The sequence below is a fragment of the Acinonyx jubatus genome, chromosome C1, assembly GCF_027475565.1.
Source record: "Acinonyx jubatus isolate Ajub_Pintada_27869175 chromosome C1, VMU_Ajub_asm_v1.0, whole genome shotgun sequence".
In the NCBI taxonomy this organism is placed as follows: Eukaryota; Metazoa; Chordata; class Mammalia; order Carnivora; family Felidae; genus Acinonyx; species Acinonyx jubatus.
In genome coordinates, this window is record NC_069381.1 from 108,875,310 (window position 1) to 108,887,498 (window position 12,189).

Genomic DNA, 12,189 nt, shown 5'->3' on the forward strand with positions numbered 1-12,189 from the left:
ATTTAAGGAAAGATACACAAGTAATTGATAATGCCTGTTACTTCTAGGGACAAAAACTGAACAGCTGGATGATGAGACTTTTCAATACATACCCTTTTGTATGTCTGAATTTTAAACTGTGACTGTATGAAAGATTTTTTTTAATAAGCAAAATATAAAACATGAGAAGATAAACAACCTTTTTGGATCAACCTACATAAGTCTGACAAAACTACTGAGTAACAAAAGGACAAAGAATACTGCCATGGCATTCTTCAAAATTTCAAGACATACAGTAGGAAATGCATACGTACTTCTGAAGAGGAATTACTTGCAGGGAGAAAACGGTGAACTGGGAAGAGAGCTAAAGAGGACTTGGATGGAAACATTGTTTTCTTCCAAGAAAACAAGATTTGACACAAAATGATTAAATGTTAAGGCAGAGAAAGTATGGGATGGGCCATATTGCTGTTGCTTACATTCATCTCTTTACTCTTTACTCTTTGTTTTTAACTCAAATGTTTTTAACAGGAAAACAAATGACATAACAATATTTATCAAAATAACACCTACATTACCCAGAGAGAACTCAAATAATGATCATCTTTATTCGACATAATTTTCTTTGGAAAAACTTTCTCTATGATAAATGCTGTATAGAAACCAAGAAAAAAGGATAGGAGGGCCAAGGATAGGTCAGGCAGGATGGGCCAGGCACATTGCTAATATTAATTGTGCTTTGACCACAAGTGCCCAGGACAGCTCTATTCCCTGCATTCTCTTTTATACACAAGGAGACATCAATACAGCAGATATAAATCTATATAAATCCTTCACATACAAAATAAAGTTCTTTAAGTTTATTTATTTATTTATTTAGAGAGAAAGGGAGAAAGAGTGTGTGCACATGCACACGGGGGAGGGGCAGAGACAGGAAGAGAGAGAAATCAAAGCAGGCTCTGCATTGTCAGAGCAGAGCCCAATGTGGGGATCAAACCCACAAACCGTGAGACAATGACCTGAGCCTAAATCAAGAGCCTAACACTTAACCTGCCTGAGCCACCCAGGCTCCCCAATAATCAAAGTTCTTTTAAAGGATATTAGCTAGGTACCTGGGTGGCTCAGTCAATTAAGCATCTGACTCTTGGTTTCAGTTCAGGTCATGGTCTCATAGGTTTGTGAGCTCGAGCCCCACATCGGGCTTTGCACTGTCAGTTCAGAGCCTGCATGGGATTCTCTCTCTACTTCTTTATCCTTCCATTGCTTGTGCACGTGCTCTCTCTCTCTCTCAGGATAAATAAACTTTAAAAAAAATGTTTAAAAAAAAGATAATAGCCAAAGAATGATATTCTACACAAAATTACACAAGACTTGGATGCAACTGAGAAAATACAAATTCAGCATTCTTTTTTCCCCAAGAGATGTTCAGCTGAATCCTAGGGGGATACAAAACTGGAAAAATCACTGTCTTAACCACATTAAATATAATAATTCAACTTTTAGAGCATTTAAGAGACTACTTTGGGGCGCCTGGGTGGCTCAGTCAGTTAAGTGTCTGACTTCAGCTCAGGTCATGATCTCACAGTTCGTGGGTTCGACCCAGGCATCAGGCTCTGTGCTGGCAGCTCGGAGCCTGGAGCCTGCTTCGGATTCTGTGTCTCCATCTCTCTCTGCCCCTCCCCTGCTCATGCTCTGTCTCTGTCTCTCAACAATAAATAAATGTTAAAAAAAAAAAAAGAGAGACTATTATATACACATGGTCCCATATAAGCAGTTGCTATAAATCACTGTTTGATGCCAATAAAGGAGATGATAGAAATAACTTACCTCTCACAAAAGACAAATGAGAAAGACATAATAAAATGTCTGCCCAGAATGCCCTTGGACACTCAAATGGAATACCTACTGAAATAGCAGGACTCCTGATGTCTACAGCATAGTCAGCTTCAGAGGGCTGGATGTTCAGTTTCAAAACATTATGCAGAGAAAGACCTTCTATTCCCAATCTATGCAGACCTTCCATTACCCGAGCTTCATTCCTCAACACATCAAACAGACTGGAGAGTGGGGGAAAGTAGGTATTTAGTAGAAAAAGCTTTAAAAAAAAAAAAAAAAAAAAAACCTCACCATGAAAAAACTATCCATTCAAACTCAATGCCCTGTTCAAACCAGTCAAGAAATCAAAAAAGGGAGCTCTTCCCCTTGCTTCATCTTGTCAAAATACATCAAACAAAGTACGAAGGATTTGCTTCTTGGTACATGTTTATTTACACTTATCCATGTATATACCAGGTATAAAATTATCTCTAAATATAAACACACAATTTGAGGATGAAATCATCCTCATCTGTATTTTACACTGCATATTTTTTAAAAACACTACAGTAACCTCTCTGTATTTCTTACAACTGCACATAAATCTACAGTTATCTCATAATTAAAAATGTATTTTAAAAAAATACATTATATAGATTTAACATAAACTTTAACATCAGTGTCAATTTACAAGGTGCACACACATATGACCACAGTATAAGGTCTAGAGGAATTTATACCCAATGTAGAGGTTTTTGAGGGAAGGTAGAAAAGATGGGAAGGAGGAAGAAACAAGAAGCAAAGATGAAGACGTTACTTTTCTTAGTTTTTATCTGGGTATTATTTAAAACTGTTTAAATGAGCAAGAACTCAGTTTGTAAATCCTGAAAAATTAAAGAGATATGTGTATATTTTTTATTTAAAAAAAACAACATATATGGGCAATCTTTATTTAAAGTGTCCACATCCATTTTACTTTTTACTAGCTCTAAAAAGCAGTATGACAACATTAACAGTTCAATGAAAATAATTAATGTGAAAAATATCTTACTGTGGGAACTGGCTCTTCTGAAGCATTAGCAATAAACTTTTATTTTTACTATTATGAAACCCAGTGTCAACTGTATCAACCTTAATCCCAAGGACAAAATCTGAATTCTATCTATCCACTCTCCTCCCCCACCCCCCCTGCAAAAAATTCATGAGACCAATTCAGAACAAGTTAATACTGAGCCACATTTTAACAACACAAAAAGGGTAGATTCTCAAATAACATGTGTAAGACAGAACACCTTCTGAGACACCAGATGCATAGGCATTTTGAATAAATCTACTTCACACTGTTTCCAGAAGTAAAAGAACCTGCTTGAGCTCTCTCTTTTTTTTTACGGTTGAGAGGAAAACTATAGCTCTAAAAGGGCACCCTCAAAAGACTTGGGCCTTAAATGTCCAAGACCTTGAACATACATCAAATGACAGGGTCACCAGGGTAGCTCAGTCTGACTCTTCATTTCAGCTCAGGTCATGATCTCATGGTTTGTGAGTTTGAGCTCTACATCAGTCAATGTGAAGCCTACCTGGGATTATCTCCCTCTCTCCCTCTCTCTCTCTCTGCCCCTCCCTCCCTCCCTCCCTCTCTCTCTCTCTCTCAAAATAAATACATAAACTTAAAATAAAAATGACAGTGTCATCCTGCCCATCCCAGTCATGAGCCTACCTAAATGCATTCACCTGGTAATAAGCCATCACAATCTGAACATGTTACAAGGAGCTAACACAATAAATTTTTTTTCTTTTAGTGCTCATTTATTTTTGAAAGAGAGACAGAGCGAAAGCGGGGGAGGGGCAGACAGCAAGAGAGATGGAGACACAGAATCTGAAGCAAACTACAGGCTCCAAGCTGTCAGCACAGAGCCTGACGTGGGGCTCAAACTCACAAGCCATGAGATCATGACCTGAGCCAAAGTCTAATAACCAACTAAGCCACCCAGGCACCCCACAAGAAGCTAACATCATAAAATCTTTTCAGAAAATGAAAAACATTATCCATACCTGAATATATCCTGTGTATCTAAATCAATGTGAAGTCCATTGATGAACAGTGCTGAGTCTCCAGGTTGTAATCCTAAAGTTCCCTTGAAATACTGAAATATTTAAAAAAAAAAAAAAAAAATTGTTAAGAAGCAAGAAGAGGATGTTTAACAAAAATTTCCACGTTTCTAACTTTATTACATGTACAAATGTTGGCATCCTCCTATTTACTATAGGAAACCCTAAGGATGGGTTAAGATTTCCTTTTATGTACTCCCACAGATCCTTCATAGCATCTATTTTGTTGTAATGAAACTGCTGGTTGTGATAAAATATACCTCTCTTCCCTCCCTCCTTCCAACTTTGATTAATACAACTGTTTAATGTCAGAGAAGGAGGAGAAGGAAGGAGACTGGTTAAATAAGCCAAGTGCTGAGGATCATTTTTCATAAGAGACTTCTGTTACTCTTGCCTGTTTGTGATGCCAAACAAGGTGGTAACAGCAGTCACTAACAGCTGGGCCTCCTGATGAACTCCAAAGACCTAATCTGAAAGGGTTCAAAATCCCACACCTCCCTGAGACCTTCAAACTAACACACATCAAGAAACTGGGTTGCTGCCCCGAGGAAGCACCTATGTGCAAGCTAACTCTCCAAGCGCTGGTCTCCATGGGGCGCCTCAACTGCTGCTCCCTGAGGTGGTGGCTGCCACGGCACACAGGTGACTGTGCAGCCCTTCAGACCTGCCCGACCCATCCGACACACTGCTTGGATGTGTCAGCTTCTGTTGACTTCTACCCTTTCCATGTAATTCCTCTTTCCTTGGGAGCAGCTCCACACAGCAAAGGGAAGAAACTACTCAGATACTGGGGACAGAAATTAAACCTTTAGTTCTCATGGGGCTGGGGGAAGAAGGGCAAGGACCAGTGAGCTTCCTTCATGTCCCAGTAGTCTGCAGACTCAGTAAACTTCAAGGTCTAGTATTGCATGGGTAAAGCACAAAACAATGACGAAGCCACATTTGCTTCTTTGCCTTGAAGGATTAAATGGTAAGTAAAATAAGGGGAAAATAGAAAGCTGCATCAATTCAGAATTGGAATTTCTTACGTGGGAAGGAAAAACTCCATGTCCACTCACACCCAGGCCATAAGTACAGCACCCTCTGACTGTAAGAAACACAGATTCTGAGCTGCTAAGCATAACTCATATCCATTTCAAGATCTGGTAATACAGCAAACTTCACTTTTGAAAATTCATCACACTGAAGATTTAATGTTTGTACACATTTTTGCATGTTTTATACTTCTGTATTTTATACTTTAATATTTAATCAAGAAACCCCAAAGTATCTAGGAAGTACTATAGCCTATGTAATTTAATGTTTTGTCCTCTTGGTGGGGGGAGCCCTGAAAGTAAGATAATATTTAATATTGCTATTCTGAAAATTAAAAACAAGGTAAATAAAAAATGTCAATAAGGTTTCTTCAAATTAGTAAATATTGGAGATAAATTTGGTTTACTTACCCCTCAGATCTATTTAACTAATATCTTCTATGTAAAGGTTTTAAAAATCTGGGGTAAAGACAGACTGAACACAAGCATTTCTTTCCCTCCTAAAACTCTATTGAAATGTCAGTTTTTTAAAAAGGGATTTTTATAGAATTATAAATCCACAACAACAAAGAGAACAAAAGAGAAAAAGGGCAACTAATTTTGGAAGCTAGAAAGGAGATATGTGAGTAGCAAGAGTTTTAACAACCCTGAGAAAGCTAAAGGCTAGGCTGACAGTGGGGAAAGCCAACAGAAACCACAAGTTACCCTGTGGAACTCCTCAAAAGGCTCAAGAATTGGCAGCACAAAGAACACAGGTAAGAGGGGGTAACCACTAGGCTAAAAAATGAGTTCTGATGTATAGCTTTTTAAAGATAATAGCCCCCAGACTCCCCGGTTGATTTCACAGAGCAAGGTCCCTCCACTCCAGAAAAACGGAACGCTTTCATTCCCTGTGAAAGAATCTGGGAACTCAGGGAAATGAAACACAACTAAGAGCGGGAATCCCATATGGAAAACAGGGGACTGAGTGGAAGCTCCTGAATGTTCTTTCCTACTTGGCTTCTACCACTCCAGCAGCCAGACTTCACCTTCTAGGTAAGAAAGAATCAGAAGATCCTTTTCTGGAGACTGAACAGCTCAAGAGGAAAAGTTTCAGACTGACACACTGGGACAAGCTAGGAAATGGCCATAACAGGATAGCCTACAGTCAAAAAGCCTCAAGGCTTGCCATCAGCTCCTTACTGCTACTGCCTCATTCTCTTCAATATGAGCAGCAATCACCAGACATGTGAGGAAAGCCTCTAACATTAAAGACAAGAAACCAAGACAAAAAGAAAGTCAACTTAAGAGGAAACAGATACAAAAGAGAAGAAAACATACATATACACTACTGACACGTTCAAAATGACATGAGAACACCATCAAAAAAAGGTCAAAGAACAATAACCCTTGGAAATTAAAGATTTGACAACTAAAGGAAAAAATCTCAACAAAGGGGTTGAAAATCCTCCCCTAAAAATTTTTAAAATAAAACACAAAAGAATTGGAAAATAGGAAAGAAAATACACATTTTTTAAATTAGGCCAAGCTAGTCAAGGAAATGCAACATCTTAAAAATAAAGAATTCCAGGAAAACAAAAGAGAGAAACTAGATGGAAAAAATGCAAGGAAATAAATCAAGAAAACTTCCCAAAACTCTAGGAAATGATTTTCCAGATTCAAAGGGCCCATCAACCACTCAACAGTACAGAGATTTCTTTAAAGGGCATAGCACTGTGAAAATTCAGATTACTAGAGCCAAAAGCAACACCCTGAATGATTCTGGAAAGAAAAACTAGATCTCATACCAAGGCTTCAGACTTCTCAATGACCACAACAGAAACCAAAATTCTAAGAAGCAATGCCTTCAAACTGTCACTATTGACCCCTGAACTCAAAACTGACACACTGAACTCAGGAAATTCCTAAAAGTTTGTCAGTCAAGTTCATCTCTTAGAAACTAATAAATTGCTAGAAAAGGAAAAGAAACTATTTGAGGAAATATGACACCTGTGCAGATGAATCAGAAAGTGCTCCACAGCTTCCTCAGCTTCATTACAATGTTAAAGTCCCCTTCTTGGAACTATTCATCCCAAGCCCTAATAAAGGAGCCAGCCTACCTCTGTTAGAGTAGTCATGGTTTTGGAAATTATTCCCTGTGATCTCCCTATTTCTACAAATAAAGATGACCTTGTGAGGCAATTCCTCCTGGTGTGGTCTCTGTCTGTAACTCACCAAGAAGCAACTCACTTTGGTCCAGTAACAAAACTTCTAAAGGACTTCCAATCTAGATTTCTATACTCAGCCAAGCTATCAATAAAAACAGAAATGGAAAATTGATTTCTCAGAATCTGAAATGCAACTTTCTCATGAAGAATGATGTACTGCACCAAAAAAGGGAGTAAACCAAAAACAAAGAATACCAGGAACCCAAGAAATAGGAGATCCAACAAAAGAGATTAAAGCAAGGTCCCAGGATAACTGGTATGCCCTAGACATAAAGAACAACCAGACCATAGTGGAGCAGAACAAAAATTAATAAAATCACAACATGAAAATACAGAGAAAGTGGAGGGATGGGGAAGTGCCAGTACCGAGTAGTGGCAGACATGGGGATGAGGGGCAGTGAAAGAAAGTTAAATGTCATCCTTGTAATGGGAGGCCGACACAGAAGACTTGAAACTGGAAAACAAAGCACTAATTTAAGTTTACGATAAAGCTGGGGATAAACATCAAAACAATCAGCTAAGGGTTGAAAATAGATGCTTCTAGCAAGGAGGACAAAACAGGGATTAAGTCCAGAAGTCTGGGTGGCTCAGCTGGTTAAGCACCTGACTCTTGATTATGGCTCAGGTCATGATCCTAGGATCGTGGGATTGAGCCCCACGTCAGGCTCCATGCTGAGCAAGGAGCCTTGCTTAAGATTCTCTCTCTCTCCCTCTGCCCCTCTCCCCTGCTCGCTCACATTCTCTCCTTCTCTCTCACAGATAGCTAGATAGACAGACAGACAGACAGACAGATTAAAAACAGAGAGTAAGTCATGTTAGGGGGATGCTGCTTATCTAAACAAAGTGGTGGCACCATCTGATGTTTCAATTATATTCATATTCAACTTTAAATATTAAAAACATAAAAAAAGATTACAGAAATGAATAAAACACCACTATCTTTGGTAAAAGTTTGTTCAATGTCATTGATGTAACTCAGATTTCCTCATCTTTAAAAATACAATACAAAACAGAAAGACCACTGGGTAATACCTTCTGATTCTCTTCCACTTCGGTTCTAAGTTCTGAACTCACCGCTGTTTTTGTTATTGCTCTAAACAAATAAAAATGTTATCGATGTTTAGTTAATTTCCGTATATTTGTACGTAAAACAACAAATTCCTTAATACAAAAAAACAAAAAAATCTTCACCTTTACAAATAATAAATATATTTCTCCACTCAGATGTACATATTTTTTCATTACTTCAACATACAACATCACAGAAAAGTAGCAGTAATAGCAGCATTTTAAATCAAGTGCAGTTATTCCAAAGATCTTAGGTTAAATATATGTAACTCTATTCCTATACACAATCTCTACTGCTCACAGACTAAGGGATAATGTTAAACTAAGGTGACAAACTGCTCATGCTACTTAAGCACTTTTGGTGGAGGTGGCATCCTACATGTATATCTTCAATAGCATGAATTAACTGAATTGATATAATAAGTCTTTCTAAGAAATGGTTGCCAAGACTAACCAAATAAACAAACTTATTTATAAAGCATCTCACATAAGAAGTCAAAACAGCTCATTCAGTTACTCAAGAAAAACACTGGCAACCATTTAAGTTGTTACTCTCTAAAAATTTGGCTTTTAAAAAGATTTATGAGATATGGAGGATATTACACAACTGAAAGCAATATTTAAAAAGCTGCACTCAAAATCTTACTGTCACCATGAACAAGTCAGCCTATAGAACTCATATGCCTCATTGAGTTTAAATTAGATGATGTATACAAAACTCTTCAGGAAGAAAAACACAGTCGCTGCTAGACCCTGTATTAGTTACATCCGCATACATCAGATTTTGTTAACTCATCTAAACCTGACAGGCAGGGATCATTATTTCCATTTTAATGCTGGGGAAGTGAGGTAATGAGAAGAGAGGTAATTATTTGCAAATGTCACACAGCTAGCAAGGCAGAGCCAAGGACACAACCTACATGGGTCTCCAACCTCACAATGTACGGTACTGCCAACTTCCCAGAAAGATAGCGTCATCAGTGGCATGGTGCTGGTATTAAAACTTTAATTTTCTAAGCATTTTCATATTTTACTTGTCTCATTTTGCATGTAAACATGAAGATAATTAGGTATATAGTAAAGAGAAGAATGTCTTAGAGCTTTACTCTTATTACCTGGCTTTGGTAGGAAAATTTTGACTAAGATCCTTCATTACCACCAAAGCTAATTCAACAGGAGCAGCCAAGATTCGGGAAGCAGTCTGGAAACTGAGATCTGCAACAAGGTCAAGTATAAAGTGTATTAATCTAATGCAATGAGAAATAAGGGGGAAAAAACATTTATTTCTCATTATTTTCTTGGCAATTGAGAATGTTTTAGAATGCAACCATTTCAAAGAGCACCCATGGTTTAATTCTAGGTTTTGTTCAATTCCTAGTGTTTATTGTTACATTGCTTGCTATACTTGCATAAAACACTAGAGATATACTAACACATTTACATTTAGCATAGGATAAATCCACCCCAAATCCTTTTCATTTTTATGAATTTACAATATACCACAAAGTATAGTAAAAGTCTTTAGTAAATTATGCTTAAAAAAAAAAATTGATAAAATAGACCTTTGGGCCAGAAAAACACACATATCCTTCATGTTAATATGTCTTTAACATTTGACAGATACACTATTCAAGAAATGTATATATAAAGAAATAGAAAAACTAAGACAAACATTATAAACTTAAGTATCTGTTCACACAGAGAAAGATCTGGCATTCATTTATATACATACTTCTGCATATTGTTAATCTGTCTACAAAAGGACTTCCTTTCCTTTCTGATTAATCATAATCACTTTATCTGAAAATCTGTGGTACCCTGAGAATCAGGCAAATAAATAAAATTAAATTCAAATTCTATTAGTTTTTTAATACCATAAAATTCAGTCAAAAGTAGGCTGGTGACTCCTCTACATATTTGTTACCTTGCAATTGCCAAACTTTTAAAGGAGCCATTTCATTGGTGCTCTCCACAAGATGTTTTCTGAGTTCCTTCAACTGTCCCTTCAGGTCAGGGTGCAGGTCTCTGAAAGAAACATAAAATCAGTCCTTTAACATGTCTTTTCTTTCTCAAAGCACACGTAGAAGTTGGCTCCAACTTTATATTCATGATTTTCCCCTTAGCAATAAGTAAATTCCTACAATAAAGGGAAAATATTAGAGCAGAATTATTTTTCTTAAAAAATAAGTTAATACAGAAAATGATCATCTTTTAAACCATAAAATTTACAGATTTATTCTCAAAATAAAACTGGAAATACAATGCTGCCAGTCCCAAGATGGATTTCTTTCAGCTACATGCCCATAAATCCTTCCATCACATGAATAATACAACTTAAGTTAACCAAGAGCACTGGGTTTCACTTAGTTTTATCTTGAAATACGGTGCATTCTATTTAAAGCTAGTAAAACAGAAGTTATCAGAGGCAGATATGTATCATTTAGATCAGACAACAGATGGCTTGTTGAGTAATTCTGTTCTTTTAAATGCTAGCAACTAAAAATTTCTTAAATGCCACATACAGAAAGCAAAATATTTACTCAGATCCTTCACCTTCCAACCAATCCATTTCCAATCAGTTACTCCAACGTCTTCTTCATGATGATCATATCCGAAAATGGTCCCATTCATTATTCTAGGTAGCTAAATAACTATTCCGAATGTGCAAAATGGAAAACGTCTTTAATATGCTATATACTACCTTTGTGCTCTAAATACATAAGATCATAATGCTATCCAAAAATCAAACATAAAAAACATGAATATGAAAAAATATTCTGGAAAGCTGGGTCCAATAAAAATGAAACCTGACTGCATACTAATGAAGCCAAAATGATGTTAAATACAATGAAACATTCATATGCATGGGATGGACTCAACATGTCCACAGAAATTCAACATGAACGGAGTCATCTTTGCTAACCTGTTAGTCTGGTTAAGTCATTTCACTGGGCCCCATGTTAAAGTTCAAGTATGTGAAACTGGCCTACACATACTTCTTCACGATCTTTCCTTTACAAAAAACAAATAAATGAACAAAGAAAAACGAGAAAACGCCACTGTAGATGTCCTAATTAAGATTTCCAGATAAAGCAGAAGTCCAGGCTCTGAACAATTGTCAAAGTATAATAGAAATAACTACAACATTTAAAGTAACTACTAAGAAGAATTTTCAGTCATATATTTCTCTGAAACTTTCATAAAATGGCTATGAAATTTTCTTCAAGAAAACATCTCTATCCTCTTTCATATAAAGTGAAATCTAGGGAGCCTGGATGGCTCAGTTGATTGAACGTCCAACCTTGGCTCAGGTCATGATCTTGCTGTTTTGTGAGTTTCAGCCCGGTGTCAGGCTCTGAGCTGTCAGCAGAGATTTATCTGTGTCTCCCCCCGTCTCTGCCCCTCCCCCACTCTTACTCTGTCTCTCTCAAAAATAAATAAAGATTAAAAAAATAAAGTGAAATCGGGGCACCTGGGTGGCGCAGTCGGTTAAGCGTCAGACTTCAGCCAGGTCACGATCTCGCAGTCCATGAGTTCGAGCCCCACGTCAGGCTCTGGGCTGATGGCTCAGAGCCTGGAGCCTGTTTCCGATTCTGTGTCTCCCTCTCTCTCTGCCCCTCCCCCGTTCATGCTCTGTCTCTCTCTGTCCCAAAAATAAATAAACGTTGAAAAAAAAAATTAAAAAAAAAAAATAAAGTGAAATCTAATATATATTTCAACTAAACGTGTATAAGATCTACTGCACCTCTTTTGCATTGTTTCAGACTATGTTTAGCTTAAGTAAATAGCTATGACCTTTTAAAATACTTTGTCGATTTTCTTGGGAAAAATTGGGTGAAAAAATTAGATGTCTCCTTTTATGTGTAACTTTATGTCATCAAATGCAAGGCCCAGAAAAGAAAATCAACTAAAGCCATAGGCAGGAAGCCATATCATTTAACAATAATGTGCTTCGAAGTATGGAAAGAGCCCAAATG

The 12,189-nt window shown here is 37.2% G+C and overlaps 1 protein-coding gene across 2 annotated transcripts in view; it reads right to left on the reverse strand.

The window, feature by feature from the left end:
- The window catches only part of UGGT1 (UDP-glucose glycoprotein glucosyltransferase 1), a 110,726-nt gene that overhangs the window by 77,130 nt on the left and 21,407 nt on the right, over nucleotides 1-12,189 (reverse strand). For both annotated transcript variants that reach the window (XM_027056087.2, XM_015062479.3), the window contains exons 9-13: nucleotides 10,137-10,237; nucleotides 9,328-9,427; nucleotides 8,177-8,237; nucleotides 3,847-3,938; nucleotides 1,886-2,036 (exon numbers count right to left, since the gene is read on the reverse strand). In XM_027056087.2, the coding sequence (XP_026911888.2) occupies nucleotides 1,886-2,036; nucleotides 3,847-3,938; nucleotides 8,177-8,237; nucleotides 9,328-9,427; nucleotides 10,137-10,237 (505 nt within the window). The remainder of the gene's footprint in view (nucleotides 1-1,885; nucleotides 2,037-3,846; nucleotides 3,939-8,176; nucleotides 8,238-9,327; nucleotides 9,428-10,136; nucleotides 10,238-12,189) is intronic.